At 41.2% G+C, this 19,972-nt stretch overlaps 1 protein-coding gene across 1 annotated transcript in view; it reads left to right on the plus strand.

Annotated features, from left to right (window-relative positions):
• LOC121960680 (cadherin-10-like) overlaps nt 1-19,972 on the plus strand; it is a 261,883-nt gene that overhangs the window by 165,631 nt on the left and 76,280 nt on the right. Inside the window, exon 3 of the mRNA XM_088072261.1 lies at nt 11,105-11,495. Within this exon, the coding sequence (XP_087928387.1) occupies nt 11,259-11,495 (237 nt within the window). The 5' untranslated portion in view covers nt 11,105-11,258. The remainder of the gene's footprint in view (nt 1-11,104; nt 11,496-19,972) is intronic.

Below are 19,972 nucleotides of genomic sequence, written 5' to 3' on the forward strand. Positions count from 1 at the left end.
TCTGTTGTTTATGATGGCACAGTTCAAAACCATATTTCAGGGCTGAAAAGTCATTATTTGGCACCGGAGCTGGAACTTGATGCCGCCCTAATACACTAAGAGAATCTAGAGTGACTTCAGAGAAGTGGGACCCTTTTAAAATAATGCACTGAGAGGGTCCTCTTCTGCCGCCGTGCCGCTCGATGGTAAACACAGCCATAAACACTGGTGCAAGTTCATAGAATCCCATCTTTGTTTTTGTCAAAGTGACAACAGGGAGAAAGAAAAGGGAGTGAGCTGAAAAACAGAGCACTGTGTGGAGAGCTGGCAACCCTCAATTTAGTCCAGACTGCGGAGACATAAAATCAAGTGCACTAGAGGAAGGGTTACTTCAGGAGCCCTCGGTGGGTTCTAAACTGGGCCACTCCGGCGGTGGCTGTGAGAGCTTCGGACTGAGTGATGCAAGCTCTGCTGAATGATGGCACGGTGGAAATAACTAGAAAACAGGGAAAATAGGGGGCTCTCATTGACTTGGCCCAGATTGTATGATTTATATGGGTTATTTGGTATGCATTTGGGCAGCGAGGCAAGGTAATGTGTTTGCAGTGAGCTCTGGAGCGGAGCGCTGGGATGAATGCTGCGGGCACACCCCTGCCTCTGACAGGGATAGTATGAACTAATTTGTTTGGAATGCTGTCATTCTGTCAAAGGCACAGTCTCACATCAGTGTATGTCATGTATGATCAGGATTATGATTAAAGGAATACTCCCCCCCTTAAATAGTAATTTGTATATCAATTACTCATCCTCTGCTATGCTGAAATCATATCGAGATTTTTTTTTTACATGCTTCCATGGTGAATGAAGAATCCAAAAAAGGCACACATTCTTGATAAACGATAATGATAATAGGGATCTGTGTTTAACAACAGAAATTGTGCCGTAGCTAAATATTTAAAACACTTCAAAATTCTTTTTGTGTACCTTCTGTAAATTCTGCGTTTTTTGTGGGTCTGTGAACACAACACTGACAAAACTTTTCATTTTGCCATTTTTCTTCTGCGGCACTTCATTGAGTTTGAGTCACAGGGTGAATAACTTGTTGATCCAGTTGCAGCTGATCAGATCGATTGATAGGAAGAGCAGCTGCTTCATGGCGGGTGAACGCAAACTTTTAGACCCTTTTAATCCAATTAACAGTGACGATTCACTTTAACTATGCCTGGAGTTCTGCTGCTCCATCTTTGCTCAGAGTAAGCGCTGCGCTCCAATAGTATGGTGCAATGAATAACTGAACAGTATAACATTTAAAATCAATATGTGGCACCAGGTGTTTTGATCATAATAAATGAATATATGAGAAACCCCTGCAACATGTTATTACTCCCAACTTGTCAAATTTTATCTGGGTTAAAGCGCACAAGTTGTGAGAAAGTAAACAGATGTTTTGATAAAGTTTTGCTGTTAAACATGGACCCCTGTGACTTCAGTTAATCAAGAATGTCTGTTGTTTTGGGATACTTCATTCACGCTGAGGGTATGCAAGAAAAACAAGTTTTCCTCCAGAATTCAAAGTTGAGTTATTGATGTACAAAAGGTCACTTGGGGGTTGAACTGTTCCTTTAACTGAGTAGTTCACAGTGTAAGTGTTTCATACTAAAGCCTTTTATGTCCTTTTTTGTTTATTTCTCAATATTTCCTCAGATATGTTGGTAGTTTGCACATAAACATCCAATAACATCCTTTAAATGATATTGTTGAGAATGTTGGCAACACATCTTGGAGTGAAACTTAATGTGCTATTTAGAGGCAGATAGGGGACTCAGAGAACCGTTAACTAAATCTTGGTGCTATTCCAGTGTTGTAGGTTGAATCCTAATTTTCGACTAGAGGACTCTGGTGTTTTGCTCTACAGTGCTGACATTCAGTCAGGAATTTCGCTTCAGCTTTGCATTCCAATTTGACTAGGGATTTTCAGCTGTTTATTCGCCCGGCATTTTATGATGATGATTTTGCCCTCCTCAATCCGTAGACAGTTTTTATTTTCCTTTGTGGTAATATCCCCCATCTGTCTGAAATCTCCTTTTAGTGATCAATTTCCTCGCCTTAATCTGTGAGGTGTGCGCTCCTGTATGTCAGATTGGAGTGGGGGGCCAAGTTATTTTCAAGACAATGCGACAGTGTGTCTAGACGCTGTTTCTCAGCTAAACAAAAGATCGATATATATTGACAAGGATTTTTCTTTTTTTTTACTCTGTTTTCTCACATCTGTGTTCATTTCGCTGCAAGGACAGGGGACACACACGGTTTGTTTTTACACATTTGGAGCAAAAGTTCACCCAGCTACACACTTTTTAATCATTCGCCATTGGGAACTCTGTTGTGAACCACTAACCCACATGGACTATAAGACAAATGGAGAGCTCAAGATATGGGTCGAGCTCGCAGTTTTCCCAAATCGCACTTGGGAGTTCGCTGTAAATTTCTCTAGCGAGCGGCATAACATAGGTTGTGAATGACACCTAGGCGGCGGCTGTGTTCTCTTAACAAACCGAGTCTGAGATGAGGCGTGGAGGAGAAATAGGAAAGGAGGAGATGGTGGAACAACCTGCTGCTGACACCTCCATGCATTAGCAGCCCTTAAGGGTCTCCTTTGTGGATTGTAACATGGCCACGTTACCTGTGGCACCGGTGCCCAGCCCTCCTCGACTACGCCTCCCTCCATCACCCCTTCTCTTCTCCCTTGCTCGTCCCCCCTGCCTGACATTCTCCTTTCTCACTTTTAATTGCACCCCTGGGGCTCTTTCTGGCTCAACGGGCGCGATAGGGTGCTTTGCCGTGTCGCTCATATCCCTCGTTAGGGAAAAGGAAAAGAAAAACAGGAAGAGAAGGTGGGAGAAGGAGAGAAGAACTCGAAAGAGGTCACTCCCAAGTCTAGATAAGGCTAAAATGCCACCCAAGCCCCATTGCGTGTAACGGCACATGTGCACTGGAAAGGCCATTAGCCGTCCAGATCCAATATGTATTGACAAATGCATTTGTGTGACTCCCTGTGTCCCCGTCTCTATCCTCGTGGTCTTGTGTTCGATAAAACCAATAGATACATTTAATAGCTAATTGTCCTGATTCAAAATGTTATCCCAAGCAATTCTTTGAGCGCAGAATCACGGGGCATTCGAAAATTGGCAGCAGACACATTAATCTTGCTTACCCAGCACCCAACACAATGCGCGAGTCTTATTGCTCCACGGCGACTCCACACAATCTGTGACAGGCAATTTAAAGCAATTTACTTTTTTCATTTTTTCATCAAGCATTTTTTTTTTTAATGCAATTAAATGGCACATGATATGAAGCGAAGACGGGGCAGGCGAGAGAGCGAGACAAAGAGAGAGTGAGTGTGTGTAAGGAGGGGGAAAATAAAGGCAGCCTTGTGCTTGTTGTAAACACTGCCTCTTAACTGGGAGAATATAATTATGGTGTCATGTTCTATTACACACCTTCATTATGACGATGGTGCTCCCTGAGAAAGCGAACAGGGAAAGACGAGACCTGTGGCTCCTTTTCAAAAATCACCTCCAGCGACAGGCGTTGGAGGATGATGGCTGTGAACAAGAACACCCTCTTTCTTTGGCACTTTCTGTCTCTGTTGCACAGTCTTCCTCCTGTCTTTCAGGCTTATCACAACTTGAGTTTGTAGTTTTTCTGTTGGTTTTTAGTAACGTAGATATTTTAATTGCTTAAATCTGGAAATTTAGTAACTTTGCTTTAATAAAGTCTGACGGTGCAAGAAGCAGGTTTATTTGGAGGTAAAACTGAAAGTTAGCGCAGCCGATAACGATCAGTAATAAAACTGTGTGCCCTCAATAACAGCAAGTACATCGGGTCAAAGTTGAACCAGGACTTGAGTCTGTAAACTGTGATGGAGGTTTACAGCAGACTATTTTTCTCTTTTCCAATTTGGTGCAGTTAAACGTGGATTAGTTCAGACTGTTTCTGATTGTCTGACTGCCCGTGTTTCTGACCTATCGGATGTCTTCTTAGAAATGTTGCAAAGTCATTACTGCCATTAATAATCTTAGTAATTAACTTGGTGCCAATAGAAGGTCAGTAGGGGAGGGTGGGGTCGGTTGGGACGAAATAACCTTCCATTCCCCACAGACAACTTGAACAATAATGAAAATAATTTGATCCCTGAACAGATAGAGGTGTCTGCTAACAATTTATTGCTTTTTTTTAAGAGCCCAACCCAAATGTTAAAGGCATAACTTCATTAAATGTACAAGGAGTGCAGTTTTCCAAAATAAGAAGAAAGAAGAAGAAATCCTGCATATGGTGTTATAAATATGCATAGTGAGTGCCCTCTAAAGGTTGAAATGTAGCCATTGAAATCGAATTTTCCAGGAAAGGAGCAGGGAGGGGTTGTGGATCGAAAGGCAGCACCGTTGAGTGATTGGGCGTGTCTAAGCCCCCCTCCAAGCCCATTTTGAGACCTCACATAACAGGGATGAGGCACTCAGACCAAAAGTGTGTGTGTGTGTGTGTGTGTGTGTGTGTGTGTGTGTGTGTGTGTGTGTGTGTGTTGGGGGGGGGGCATGAATCACTGTCATTTGGAATTTGTCTGTTTTCTGAGACGTCTGAGAAGTCTGAAACACTTGACTTTAATAGGTCAAATAATGTTATGGCTATGTGCTTGTCGGTAGGAAGTGGCTCCCTTGGCCATGATGCAACAGGCGCTACAAGAGGTTTTATTGCATCTTTAAAAGTTGAGTTGATCATCCAAAAGTTTTGAATCAACAATTCCTCTGTGAAATTGTGGACTATCACCTCCCAAAAATCCCCAAATCTGTAATGGAAACCTGCCTACTGACAAAGGCGTGGCTGAATATGAAGATGGTTAAAGGCATAGGTATAATTTCTTTTTAACTTGCTAAAAAGTCACTGTCCCAACTGTCTACCTCTATTGTAATTCCATTAAATATTTTATGGAAGCATAGTCTACTTTGTGGACTCATTTTTCCATCTGTTACTGTCACAACTGACCCCAACTGTCTCCTCTACTAACGAATAAGATCAAAGTCGAAAGAAGCAGATAATTCTCCCTCCATCTTTCTTTCAGCTCCACTCTCGTTCAGTACAAGTATTAAGAGGCAGGCATTTTGTCATAGCCACTGGGCTACATGTGGCACCATGGCATTCTTAACCCGCTGTGACATTTTTCGACGTAGCAAAATAAAGCTTTAGCTGACTTACTTGTGGTCGTGGTTCCTTGTCAAGAGAATTATCAGGGCAGGGAGCTGTACAATATGGCTTCCAGGGTATGACAAATGTGGTCAAGGGGCGAGCGCTCCTTAGGGACGGCGGAGCCCTCCATACAGTGAAAGCATTAGCTTTCCACAGTGACATTATGAAGAAATCTATTGTAAAGGCCGGCTTCCCAGTGCTGGGGGACTCGAGGTAGAAAGCTTCATGAGTCCACCCCAGAGACCAACTGGTATTTCCAACTACGCTGAAGCCTACAGCAAATCAATAGCTCAAAGTCCCACATGCTCCTCACCAGCGTCAATTAAGTAAATTCATAAAGTCGAGTGCGCTGGGAGTTGGGGGGGGGTAAAAAGGGAAGAGAGAGGGGAAGAAAAAGCTGGGAGAAAAAAAAGCATCCAGTCATGTAGCAAATTTGGATAGGAAACAGAGCTTCTGCCAGGAGAGTTGCGGCTTACAGAAAGTAGAGAGTGGTGGTCTGAGAGACTATTTCTCTACGGGCGTTATTAAGAAGCCTGACAGTCCATCTCACTTTCACCTGCCTCCATCAGCACACGCACTGTTGACCCGGGAGTCTTTTTTCCCCCCTCCCTGTGCTGAGCCAGGCAGAGGACACATGCAAAGTGACTGGCTTTCAGCGAAAAGCCCAGCGATAATGCATATCAGCTCAGGCCTATGCAAGCAAAGTAGGCAGCAGCAGGGGGATGGGGATGAGGAGGCAGGAGGGGGAGGGTGGGGTTGAGCTATAAACTGCAACGCATGAGGGAAAAGAGAAAGAGGGGACCTAACCCCCAGCTTCAACCGTCCGCAATTTGCCTCATAAGGGGAAAGCAGGGCATGCCTTGGCTGCCTCTGGAAGACAGGTAGCGTAATGGATGGGCCAGTCTCCCAGCCTGACTGCTGACGCTGCTCTGACAGGACGTTTCTACCTCTCCTTCACTCCCTCTCTCCCCGTTTGCCCCTTAGTGTTGTCACGGTAACTTCATCTGATTTCAAAAACTTTTTAGCAAGTGTGTTTGTGAAACGCTGAAATTCGACTCCAGCGCCGCATCTCGGGGGCGTAAACAAACAGCGGGATTTGAATTTGTTTAAAGAATAGCAGAGGATCATTAAGGCGGTTTGACGTAACCGGTTTGGCCCAGAAACTCCAAAGTCATCCGGCAAAGCAGACATGCAATCGTCTGCTCTCGGTGCAACAACAATAGCAGCAGCTACACTGATGTTTTTTGGCACAAAGGCAACCTGGACTGTGCACTGTAGGAGAACTAAAGAGGTTGCTACTTTTTTGAGGGGGCAAGATTATCGTAACCTATACACAAGTAAATGCTGTCAATCAAAAATGGCTTAACATTCTCATTTTCCAGCTTCTCAAAGGCAAAAATGAGCTGGTTTTCTCTGTTTGATAATTGTAACTGTCAGAAAAAACAAGGCAAAAAATCATTAGTCGTAGCCCTAAAAATAATGTCGACAAAATACAATTCAGCTCACTAGCAAGTAAACAAGCTAGAAACCTTTTAAACTTCAGTCTTCTTCTCAGTTCTTCAACTCAGCTCACTATCAGCCTTTTTCTATAAAATTAGCTCTAGTTTTTAAACAAGCTCCGTTCAGGGTTCCTGGAACATTGGTGCTATCAAGGGAACCAGCCCACATTTTGAAACAGTTTTGAGAAGAACTATTATAATCAAAGAAATGTCATCAATGAAGGGCTTTGCAACCCAGTAGCCAGAATAAATGTTGGCATTGTAAGCCACGGATACATTTCAGTTTTACAAATTTGTGTTTCAGATACTGAAACATTTCAAAGCTGCAGTGAATATGTGGTTAAGTTTAGGCACATAAACCACTTGGTTATGATTAATAAAAAAAAACATGTCAAGGTGTAAAACACCCGCTTTTGGTGACACAATCCCAGGTTTAATGTCGGTTAATGTACATAATAATGCCGCCAACATGAAGCCAGAGTTATTATAGATGTGTGTGCAGCAATTCTCCCTTTTTTTCTTTACACCTCACCACCTTTGCTAGAGCACTTCAAAGACGATACAGTGTAGCTTCCCGGTAGCCTGCAGCTGCACTTTTGCATTGGAAGAGGCATATTTCTGATTGTTGTTAGCTTGCCAACTGGTTTCCATTGGGTAAAAAGGATGTTATTTATAGTTTTACCCTCCAATGACTTTATCCTTCACTCTGTAAATCCGTCTGAAAACTGCCCCGTGGCTGATCGGAGCACACTGGCCATATCATGGTGGTAACCGCAGTGTTTTTTGAGCTTCGCTAAGTCTGTATATTAGTGGCAAGAGGCATCACTTGGTTTTGTTTTTGTTAACCAAACTTTGTATCGAGTCTCAAAACATTTTTTTTCATATTCCATTTTCAATGTCTGAATATTTTTGAAAGGGTATACTTGCATCATTATGCTATTATATTGTAATTGACCTAGTCGCATAAAATAGTCTTAAAAAAACACTATCAGTTATTTCAGAGATATTATATTTTCCAACAAAATTAGTCGTCATGACAGACCCAGTTTATTGATGGTAGAAAAGCTGTATGTGAGGACCTGGAAACTGTGTCAAGGTGAGGCACACCGCAGCGTTGTTTGTACAAAAAAAAAACAGTTCACAAGTATCTTAACATGATGTTGGACTTTGTGCCATCGGCGGCCTTTGGGATGGGCTTGTAAGAGAAAAGGCAAACAAGATAGTCAAACTGTCTCTATGAACCCCTGCCAGTGGAAGAGACAGAGCCAAATAGCTAAAAAAACAGACAACTGTATCAAACTCTCCATTATGTTTTGAACCGAATCCTTCTGCACCGCAAGCAGCTTGACAGACTGGCACAGGAGTGAAATATGCAGCTACTGTATTTTGTTTATCGAGCCAACAAAGACACCCAGCCGACATCAAAACCCCCGTACAAAAGTTGCTATAAAGCTTTCCCAGTCGATGTGGTGAGACATCTGTTTGAGTAAAGCTCAGCGGTTGTTCTGTGACATTGCTTGATGGTTTTTCTTTGTTTCTTTGGTATTAGATACTAAACTTAGTATCCGAGACAGAATTGTGGTATTGTGACAGGACTGCACTCCCCTTAGCCGGCACCTTTTTCCTCTCACTCCTCTTCTTTCGCTCCATTTCTCTCGCTCCCATCAGTCTGTCTGCTTCTGCATGCAGGTCAGGGTACTTAATTCATGTCCAGAGACATCGTTTCCTCCACATACTGTGCGAGGAAAGCCGGCCAGACTTGCCATACATTGGGGCTAGACTTCACCCCCCCAATACACGCCTTCTGAGAGCGTGCGATACGGAGGAACGTTGCAGACGCTCCCCAGCGGACCCGCTGATAACCCTCCTACCAAACCCCAGCCGAGGAACACTGGCGGCCTGGATATTGCCCAGCCGAGGAGGAATAATGAGAACAAAAGCAGAATACATGGCCTTCTTTCTCTTTCTTCCTACCCCTCCCTCTCCTCTACCTCCGTCCTGCTCTGTTCCTCTTGTTCCGTTTCCTTCACACATTTGCCAGCATCGGCCTTCAGAGGATGGAGGAAAAAAAAAAAGGAGACGGATAGGAGAAAATGATTGAGAGACGGGCAAGCGGAGATATTCCTCTGCCCACATCAGGGCCCCTTTCTCTGTGGTTTGCAAACAGTCATTTTGTTCAGTATCTTTACACTGATCTTAAGGTAATAAACCGGGGTTGACATTGCCCAGGGTCTCCATTGGCATTCTGCTGGGTCTGATAACAAAGTGTGCCGAAGCAGATTGTTTAAAAAGATAGAATGGGCCGCTCCACATTGAGCCTTGCACTCTATTAGATGTTGATTCAGGGGCTTAATGCAGATAAAGTAGCTCTACACATGCTGTACAAGATGTAAGCCAATACATTGATGTGTAATATTTCTAATCTGATATTTATCAGGTCGGGCGGCACTCGGCCTGCCCATCAATCACATGACTGACAGTCAACATACAGGGTGTGTGAGCACATGAATGTATATCAGGTCTTGTGTGGATGTGTGTGTGTGTGTGTGTGTGTGTATTTCAGCAGGAAAAGTCAATCACATTCAGAGCCGTGTAACAGATTCAGAATCTGCTCTTCATGGTGTCGGCCTTTGTCTCATGCCTGTTTTCGACCTTGACTTGATCGCTCAACATCTTCTGCCTGAAGTGTGAATATGCTAAAGAGCCACCAAATTATCAGCCGGACATTGGTAATCCGTATTGGCTGATATTCGCTTTGTTGACTGTCATTGCCCTTTTTGCGAATACAGTGACATTCAGTGAGGGGAGGATGTTTTTTCTGTAGACTTACATCTATTTACAATGGCTAAAAACCAAGGCTCAAAACTAAATGTGTCTTATCGCCTTTGGGATAATATAAAACATATTTGGGACCAACTAAAATTTTCTTGGAGATGCCTTCTGGACAAAATGACACATTAAAGTCATTTTTGACACTGTAGGGGTCGTGTTCTTTCCATAATAATGCAACACAATTCATGTCATTTTGGGGTGTTTGGTTGGCTCTTGGGGCTGTACTTTCGCATTTTTGTATTACGCACCGACCATCTCCGACCTTGCTGCCACCACCACATATTCAAAAAGTAAGAAGCAGATGAAGAGACACACCCTCCCCACGTTCTGTTTCTCAAACTCTGACTGAAATTCAATCAAACTGTAAAACAAGGTAGCGCTGACTGAATATAAATCAAGACTAAGGGACTGCACTGCCTATTTTTCATCTATAATGTTTTTAGAAATATATTTAAATGCCGTGTTTTGCTGTAATGGCACAAGTATAAGCCAAGATTCACTTACAGAGTTGCATATTTCTCAAATGTTTTCAGAAACATGTTTTAGCTTACTGTTTAAATGTAATATGAGATCCAGCTAGGTGTTTCAAAGGGATTATTCCATATTAGGTTAGGCGCAGTGCATTCTGGTAGTTGTAGGTTTTCTACCTCTTGAGCAAAAGCACCATTTATCTCAGTTTTCTCTGGTCATTTAGCACCAATTTCAAAAATATTTGCATTTTTCTACTGCAGACAGTCTAGTTTTATGTGAAAACCCTCTTTATATCTTTGAAATACTTCATCCAGCAGCAGGCATCCAAAAGACACCATGCCGAAAAAGCAGAAATGTACTGAAATGAAAAGCCAGACGTGAGTGAACCTAAGGTTGGCTTTTTCTTTCACTGGCAGAGTGGGCTTTTGACAGTAACCGACAATCCTGCATTGTAAACCTTTAATTTACTGTATTTATTAAATCATTTTTGCATGTGCTCTTGAATTTTGGGCTGATTGCCAAACGTCTAAGGGTGGCCTCAGATCTACCATTCCAGCATCTTTTCTTCACGTGCTAAATCAACTGTAAACTGCAGAAAATGAGTGAGAAAATGTCTGCGATTGGAGTGAAAGAAAATGTAAAGGAAAGCAAAGGATTCAGAGCGAAATTAACTTTGTGTCATAAAAGTAGGTCAATTGATTTCATTGAAACAGGCTGGCATTTTCACTCCTCGTTCACAGTGTTTGTTCATGCTGTACTTATTTTGGTTTGCATTTATTTTTTATGATTTCATAGATCTTTATCTATTGATTTTGCTTTTAAAAAAAGCACTTGAAGCACATATTTGGAAAGACATCTTGAGGTTGTTTTTTTTTTTTTTTTTCTTTTTGTGTCTTTTCTCTCCCCATCTGCACTTGGTCTTGACTCAATTTTAAAAGCACTGCATCTTCAGAAAGCCCGGGGCTCAACTCAGTTGGTCTTGACTACAGGTTATGGAACAAAACGAGAGCTTGTGCAGTAACAAATCGCTGCCTCCCCTCCCAGTATTGACACTCTGTTTTTCTCTGTAAATGTTCCAGGTGCTGTTTGCTGCCCCATGTGAGTCAGAGGAGCCTTTCCTGCTTCAGTAGATTACAGCATGTGGACTGATCCGATACTCTGACCAAAAACCACCGGACACAGACCGCTGAGGGGGGGGAGAAGCCTGAAGGTTGTGGTGGTGGTGGTGTGGCCATGGATAGAAGGAGAGTTTGCATGTTTATGTTGCTGTGGGCCATGGCTCACCTCAGCTCTCCAGGAAACGGGCTCAGGGCCCTGCGGAGGACTACAGGGGGGCGGAAGGGGTCCACGGGGCTGACGGGAGAGGACGCCAATGGCGTGCCGCTCAGACGCTCCAAACGAGGTTGGATGTGGAACCAGTTCTTTTTGTTGGAGGAGTACACCGGGACAGACATGCAGTATGTCGGAAAGGTAAAGAGCCTTTTCTGTTTTTTATTCGCTCTCCCTGATGACAACACTGCAGATGTACACTACAAACGAGGGGTCGACAGATTATCAACCCGGCTGATAACCGGGGCCGATATTTGGCTTTTTGCTGATTATCTGTATCGGCATTTTATTTTAATAAACGCCGATAAAATTAATTAAAAAGTGCAAAGAAAGAATCAGCATGAGAGGAACTTTTGCTTTTTAAAAACCTCAGGGAGCAGTTTTTATTTATTTATTTTTTATCTAAAGTGTCACTAGACTTTATTTTAAAAAATAGATAAATAAATAAATACTGGGAACTTGCTATATTTGATGTTGAATGTTTCAGTTTTGATTAAACATTTGCTAAAAGCTTTTAAACAAAGTTTTGTGTTGGAGTTTGTTATATTCCAAATTCTATAATATTGACAGAAAGACAATAGAAAGAAACAATATCGGTTGACCCCTACTACAAATACGTTCTCATACAGACGGAGCTTTACGTCCTGCGTCACACAGAGAGTGTTTTGCTCCTGAAGCTCATTCTTGTTGGCTCACAATGGGTCGTGTTGTCACTTTTTGGATAATCTAGCAAAACCCTAACCTAAAACAAGTATTTAATTTGTCTAATCTTTGCTGACACTAAGCAGGGCTCAAAATGGATACTTAAAAAGTTTTAAAAGGCATTGAATTTGTAATATGGCCCTAAGTAGCAGTAAAAAGTCTTAAATCAGACTCTAAAAAGTCTTAAATATGCTAAGACCTGGGATGTAGGTAGAATTTTTATTTACTTTTTGACATTGCATTTGGAGTTTGAACAGAAAATCATATATGCAAACTTGCTATATCAACGTTGGTTATTGTAAAATGGGTCTTAAATTTATTTTGAGTGGTATTAAAAAAGTCTTTAAAAGTCTTAAATTTACTTGCTTCAAGCTATAGGAACCCTGCTGAGATTAAACCTACAGGACTAGATCGGGTCACGTTCTTTGCGGTCCATAAGGTGCCACAATAAAGTCTTTTAATTCTGGCAAATTTCATGCAGGGCTGCTTTAGACAAAACTTAGCATTTAAACATGTCAGCCTCTTTTGCAAAAAAAGAGTTTATTTCTTGAAAAGTTTTGAAAAAGCTTGGTTTTGGTTTTGCTGACAGAATTGCATAACGTAATGAGACTATTAACAAAACACTTAATCATCACAGATTGGATTCACAGGCATGGAGATCAAAATATTTATGATTTATAGTATAATTACAGTGCTCAGTTTCCTGTGAGGTTTATCAGATGTTGCACTGGGTTTAGTTTGAGCTTTTTGGAAAAGAAAAACTGATTATCTGAGTTTTTAAAGGTGTGTCTGCTTTTGGGATTTGCATCATAAAATCTGATGTAAATCATCTGCCTAAACTAACCAATACAGCAAAGTGACTCTCTTGTTGTCAGTATGAGTTAATGTGTATTTTTATTTAATCTCTCCTTCAAATAAGACAGCATTAGTAGAAATGTCTCTGGATCTATTTTCTGACCAGTCCAGACTCACTGTTTTCGGAGGTGCACTGGTCAGCTCTGAGCTCCCTTCAGAATTGAAACTCCCTCACTCTGTTTTTTTTTTATATATATTTCTGACGGCAGTTTGTTCAGAATGAAGAAAAGGAAGTACTCAGTAGTTGGTTTGAGCAGCTGTAACCACCCACCACAGTTGAGAAGAAAAGAAACTCAAAACTTCATCATTAGAGAACCCAGGGATACTCGTCACGCTGTTAAGTTGATAAGTGACCTCTAAGAAGCGGAGACAGTGCAGCAGCGGGCGCTTAAGTGACAGAGTTATTTGCAAGAAACATGTTGCCACAGTGCCCATCTCACAAATTGGAACTGTGAACTAAAATCTACAGCTTTCAGTCTCCTCGAGTCTCTCCGTCCTATTCCGTCTTTTTCTCAGTGTCTATTGTTTGTTTTTTTCTTCTGGGATTTTTTTTTCCCACGAAGCCACCGCCAAAACAACACAACTTGAACTTTTTACATGCCAACATTTGAGAAGTTGGTATTATTTGTTCATTTAAAAAATGCCTCGTTATGTATTGTCTTTTCAATACATATTTATGAAGACAGGGTTCAGCTATATTTTTTTTTAAATCCTCTCCATCTATCAATCCAAATGAATGCAGACTTTACCAGAAATTGCTCGATTTGCATTTTGTAGTCACACACAAAAAAAAATCTGAATTTTAAATGCAACTATTTTGAAAAGTTTAGTTTCTATAATTGCACTAAAAAAGGAAAAATCTTACTAGTGAGGTGTTTTTTCTTAGTTGCACAATACAGTTCTCGATAACATAAAGGAAAAGATCTACCTATAAATGCATAATACTTACATTTTAGGGGTTCTCTCAATAACAATAATAACAAAAGACAGAGCTTTGGCATCAGTTTTTTTTTCCCAAATAGGATTCAGTGTTTCCCACAAAATTAGAAGCAATGTATGGCGGTAGCGTCTCTATATTTGGATATTGCTGTGGGTCGGTCAGCGCAGCACAGGTGCAGTTTGTCATGAGAAGTGCTTTCTCATCAGCTAAAGTTTGAGCTGTTTGTAACTCACAGGGTGGATAATTCATTTGTTGACTTTTAGACCCAGTGCCTTCAACGGTTAAGTGTCACTTTTGCTGTGCCTGTTTTTGTTTTGCTGCTCCGTCTGTGCCCAGACAACACTCTGGGTATAAATATACCAGGAATATATATATATATATATATATATATATATATATATATATATATATATATATATATATATATATATATATTCCAACAGTGCTCCCAATGATTGGCCCCAAAAAACAGAATATATGGCAGTGCATGTTTTAATCGTGGCGGGCTGCCACAATTAAATGTGAGGGAAAACCTGGGATCCTACAGTGTTTATTGAGGGTTTTCCGCAGAGGTCTGTTCCTCTAAGAAACAACTGTGGCAGATGATTTAAACCAGTAAAAATACTGAATATAAAAGTTTCATATTAAAATCATTGTTTCTCAAACCTTGTTAGGCTCTTTGTGGGGGCTGCTATCCCAGCTTCTGCTATTGATTGCTTACATTTTTTTCTCTAACAACTTAAAATTAAGGCATTAAGGAGGTTTTTACCAGGAGCCGAATAATCCTTAGAGGTCTACTCTTCTCCAAAACAAATGCACCCGGCAATTATATTGATAAAAACACTGAATAAAGCAGTTACACATTAAATCAGTGTTTTTCCAATGCTGCTTGGCACCACAGTGGCTTTGGCCGAGTTTTTTTCTCTGATAACTTAAAATCCAGATGTCAGATTATTAAAATCCTTCATCTGGTGAAAACAAATAGTTATTAGTTAAAAAGGTATTGTAAAAATGTGGCTTAAAACTGAAAAAAGTCAATTTATGATCGAGTCTTGCAGACATTTTCAGCCCTGACAAATGCACAAAGGAGATATGACTCTGACAAAATGAAGCAGACCGTGTCCTTGATTAAAACTGCAAGTTTCTCTAGACTGAACTTTGTTTGAAACGTTTGGGATAATGGCAACTCAACTAAATATAAGCCATAACATCAGTGTGGTTGCTTTTAGACATTCGCAGTAGAAGCGCTGCATATCGAATCTTTAATGAGATGCTTCAAAATAAATAACATCCTGTCTATGAATGTATCATTCTGTCTCAGAGAATCAACCCATCATCAGATAGCAGACATGACATGATACTCTGATCGGCTAATGCTCATATATCGGACTTCCATCCATCCATCCTCGGGCTTTGTTTGCTGTTGGCTGTCCAATATATTTTGTGCTTACTGTCAGCTCCGCGGCCGCTTGCACGATGTCCATTCCACTCACATCAAGCCGTCCTAAAGCGGCTGTCTTGCCCTACAGTAAAATATGACTTCCTCCGAAGGTATTATTTGTCCAACAAAATGAAAACACAGTGTCGACCCAGATAACATTGGGGGGGACGTACAAGAAGACGGGCCAAATAATGCTTGCTTTACATGCAGCGGAGCGGAAGTCAAGATATCCGTCTCCTCTTCCAACCTACTGTAATTGAGGAGATTGTGGAGCGTCGTGGCAAGGTCAGGACGACTGAGGGGGAAGAAAGGCGGTTTTGTGCGAGGAGTTGAATGGGGCTAGTGCTTTGCATTCCTATCGTGCATCCACGGAGGATAGAGTCATCCAACCAAATGAGATTCTGCAACATACGTCCTCCCGGAGTGAGGGTTGACTTTCAGCCCCGGTCTAAAAGGATTACAACTCTCAGTATGGTACGAGGCGGGCAAATACGAGAAAAAGTTGAAAAGAACAAAAAAAAAAAACAGTGAATGAAGATCAGAAGTAAGTACCGAGCGTGATCAAACCACTTTGTCTTCAGAGAGTGGTGATTGATGTGCCACTCGTCCTTTTAGCTTGTAAAAGGACTAATAGCAAAAGAAGAATGGATTATCTGAGTGTGGTATACACTTAGAGAGCCAGAGGCTGCGGCCTAAGAGCCCGTCTCCTGAAGATGCCATTAAGGCATCAACCTTTGAGCACCACACTTAATCATGACTCCGAGCGCTTGTTGTTTCCCCCCGAGTGCATGCAGCTGGGCACTTCTCCTCATTGTCAGCTCACTAGCCAGTTGTCACATAGGATTGCAGTGCGTGGATCTTATCTGATTGCAATTACTGTTTGTTAATTGCTTGATAAAGTACGAGTGATGAACGAGGCCCCTAAAAGGAATGAATTGCTTTTTGAGTCGAGCACATGGCTCAATGTAGAGGACAGCCATCTGCATCCTCAGGTGGAGGCCATATTCTCACAATGCAGTAGGTCTGAAGAAAATTTAAAAAAAAGCCACTAGAAACACAAAAGGGAACGCTTTTGTCATTGCAAGTGACATTATGGCAACCAGAGAACACAGCGTGGAACAAAACCACTTTTGTTAGCACGGGAAAAAAATGCATTGGAAATAACACAATGGCAGGTTATTATAAACAAGGGAGCAGCTCTTGACACGCAGTAAAAGATAGAATGATGAAACTACACTTGAATTACAACATCCCGTCTCCGGTTATTTGGTAAACTCAATCTCCCCCGGTTGCCTATTTTTTTCTCTCTCTCCCGTTTTTTACGGCGGCTTTATCGAGTTGTGAAGTGCTAACAAATGAAAGTTTAATCTTTCCTGAACAAGCGTAACAAAAGCAGTTGGAACAGGAAGGAATTAGGGGAAGCGATCGAGATGAAGGGAACAGGAGACTCTGGCGGTGTCTTGTTGTGGAGCTGGTTGGCTGCTAATCTTGCTAATCTTGCTGTATTGGCCAATGATTTTTTTTTTTTTTTCCTGCAGGAGGGGAATCGTACACTGCCTCTCATTAGCAGGCGAGCTGCATTCAGGCCTCGGAGGGCCCGGGCTGTCACTGGGGGAAGAGAATGTTTGTTTATTTCATTATTTCTTACTTTACCAAAGGGCACATATCCACTGAAAATGGTTAATGGCCTGTGGTTTAGGAGTGTTTGTGCTGTACTATCATATCTCATAAAGTATTTACAGCCCCTGATAGGCCCCAGTGGTTCTGGGTCTGCTGGGTAGACTCCTCAACACAGTCCCTAGCAAGTGAGCAATGTTCTCTGCATGTGCACAAACACACCAGCGTGCACGCAAACACACACACTCCTGCAACACTAGCCTCCAGTAATGGGCTGGAAATCAGAGGAAAGAAAAAAAAAGAGGGCAGATGAACTCAGACATTATATTCTTCCGAGTCCTGTATGACTCAGCGGTTGAGGCGACCTGGGGGAAGGACTGGAGCGTCACATGGCAGCGGAGTGGAGAGGTGCAGGGATTTGTGTGTTTGTTTGCGGGGGGTGGGGTGATTTTCAGTCTTTGTTCATGCTCCCTTCATTACCAGCTGCTCACCTTGGCAAAGAGGCAAGGAGTTTGCAATATGGCACAGGCTTGGCTGTACCCGCGCCATGGCAACCCCTGCGGTCTCCAGCGGCGACCTGGAGCACACATTGGCAGTGTTTGTTGATTAGGCGATAAGTTCCCGCTTCCGCGCTGGGGGGGGGGGACTTCAATTATGCTCTTCCCCTTTGCAGCGTGAGCAGCGGAGGGAAGGGTGTGATGAGGTCATGCGGTGATGAGGCCCTGCAAACATCTGTCTGACAACGTTGCAGGGGCGAAGCGATGTCGAAGTTAGATAAAGCAACATCGCAACAGCACCTCGCAATTGTTTCCACGCTATCACCTGCCCACCACTGTTTCTGACACCCGTCGGTTTTGTCAGGGTGAGATTAATAGATTTTCTGTTATCAAACATTCAGGCTTTGTCTGTGCAATCAAGCGCTTAGTTGGCCGAGTTTTATTCAGATTAATGGAAATTAGATATATGTTTTATGTTTTTTAATTCACTTTGTTTAATAATTTTTCTGTGTGCACTGAAAAAAAATCTCAACGTTATGTAAAGCATGTCCTTCTAAACTGAGATTTAAAATATCCAGAAGCCCTCTGAGGGAAAAATACAAATGTGGGCAGTGTTGGTCAAAACCTAACTTTATCTCCTTTGTAGGAGAGATGATGATTTCCTACGCAGGAGATATTGTAAAATGTGTTATAGATATGGAATAATATCTTGTTTGTCTGCTTTTTGGATAAGTTTTCTCCTATATAGGAGGTATTATCTCCTATGTAGTTGATATTATAAGACATTGTCTCCTACATGTGAGATGTTGTCTAATACGTAAGAGATATGAAATTATATCTTGTTTATCTCTTTTCACGGATAAGTTATGTCCTTTATCAGAGATATTGTCTCAAACATAAGAGTTACAACATAATATCTTGTTTATCTCTTTTGTAGGATAAATAATTTCTGATGTAGGAGATATTATCTCCTATGTAGTAAATATTGTCTCCTACTTATGAGATATTTATCTCATAAGTAAGAGATATGAGATGGTATAATAAGATGGGATAATATCTTTTACATAAATTATATCTCCTACCTCATAGATAATAGTAAGTTTTGGCCAAAATCACCAACATATTTTTTTCCCACCTCAAAACTCAATTTTCCCATGACAAAAAATACTTAAAAAATAAATATTATTTTTTGATAATTAATTAAAATAATAAATTCAAATGCATGTGTTACATTTGAGCCTATTTCCATTAATAATTAACATTTCTCAATATTTTTTTAAAATAATATCTTAACAAAATACAGGATAGTGCTGGATGCACAAGTATCAAGAAAAAAATGGACTTTTTTTCAACCTAAACAAGCTAAAATATTCTTTTCAAACAGCTCTTGAAAAATACCTTGAGAATATACTGTTAGACAAATCTGAGCTAATAAAAGTGGGGTTGTTTTGCAGTATAAGACTGCCATTTTTAAGTATATTGAGTCCAAAATAAATGCCAGAATCAGCCTTAAAAATACACCATGTATATTTTGTGTGTAGTCGTACAGTGTAAACAACTACTCGTTGTTAAAATCCCCATAAATTCCCAGAACCAACACTGAGGACACGACCTCGGCTATAGCCCTGCAGCAAAGCGAATGCAAACTGTTGAGAGTTCCCTGTAATTAAAAGATAACATGCGGGAAATTATGCATGAGGCACAAAACAAAAGATGTCAGATGTCCACAAGAGACAAATATATGTTAGCTGACATTTCACCTTAAAGTATCTGCAGCTCTGACCGCAGATCTCAAGTTTACACATCAACAGGCATTTGATAGGCTATTTTTGTGCACAGTCTGAGGCTACCATCTGGCTACAGAGAAGGCAGCCAGTTCTCGACAGGCCAGGACACAAGGCCTTAAAGGCTAACTGGCTAATTGCCCCAAGCAGCCCATTTCCAGTGCCATCTTTTTGGCCTAACTCGAGTGAAGCACAAATGGCGGCCAGATCGAGCCTGCACTAACATTTGCTGCACTTGAAGCAGATTAATTTCACAAACAAAGACGGCTCGCTTCTAAGTTCTCACGCACAGATGTCTGATGAGTACCACTTCATTTCTCAGCCCACTTCAAACTGGAAGATGAAGAACGTTGGAGTAGAAATAAATATCTTTGACTGTGAAAAAAAAAGCCAACCATTGGAAATATTATGGTCTCACTCAGAAGAGAAGGCTAATTGAGTGGAAGGTTTTTGAAATATATAACATGTCGTTGATGATATAATGGTTTAAGTAAATGCTCAGTTCACAACTGATTCACTGCAAAGAAATCTTTTCAATTTTTTGCTTTAAAGCCTCATTTTCTGAAAATACGTGAGAATATTTCACCCCGTTTCTAATGCAAGTCAACTTGTTTCAAGGATTCTCTGAAATCACATTTAATTTTTCATAATTTGAATGAAGCAATATCCTTGATCTCTCATAGCTCAAGATACAGGTGCCGATTGTTTAGAAAATTATTAAAACACAAATCACTTTCTGTTTGAAATGTTTTGTCACCCAAATGGCAGCCTGTTTCATTGTT

Source organism: Plectropomus leopardus, chromosome 21 (assembly GCF_026936395.1).
Source record: "Plectropomus leopardus strain MGB_pleo_1.0 chromosome 21, ASM2693639v1, whole genome shotgun sequence".
Classification (NCBI taxonomy): Eukaryota; Metazoa; Chordata; class Actinopteri; order Perciformes; family Serranidae; genus Plectropomus; species Plectropomus leopardus.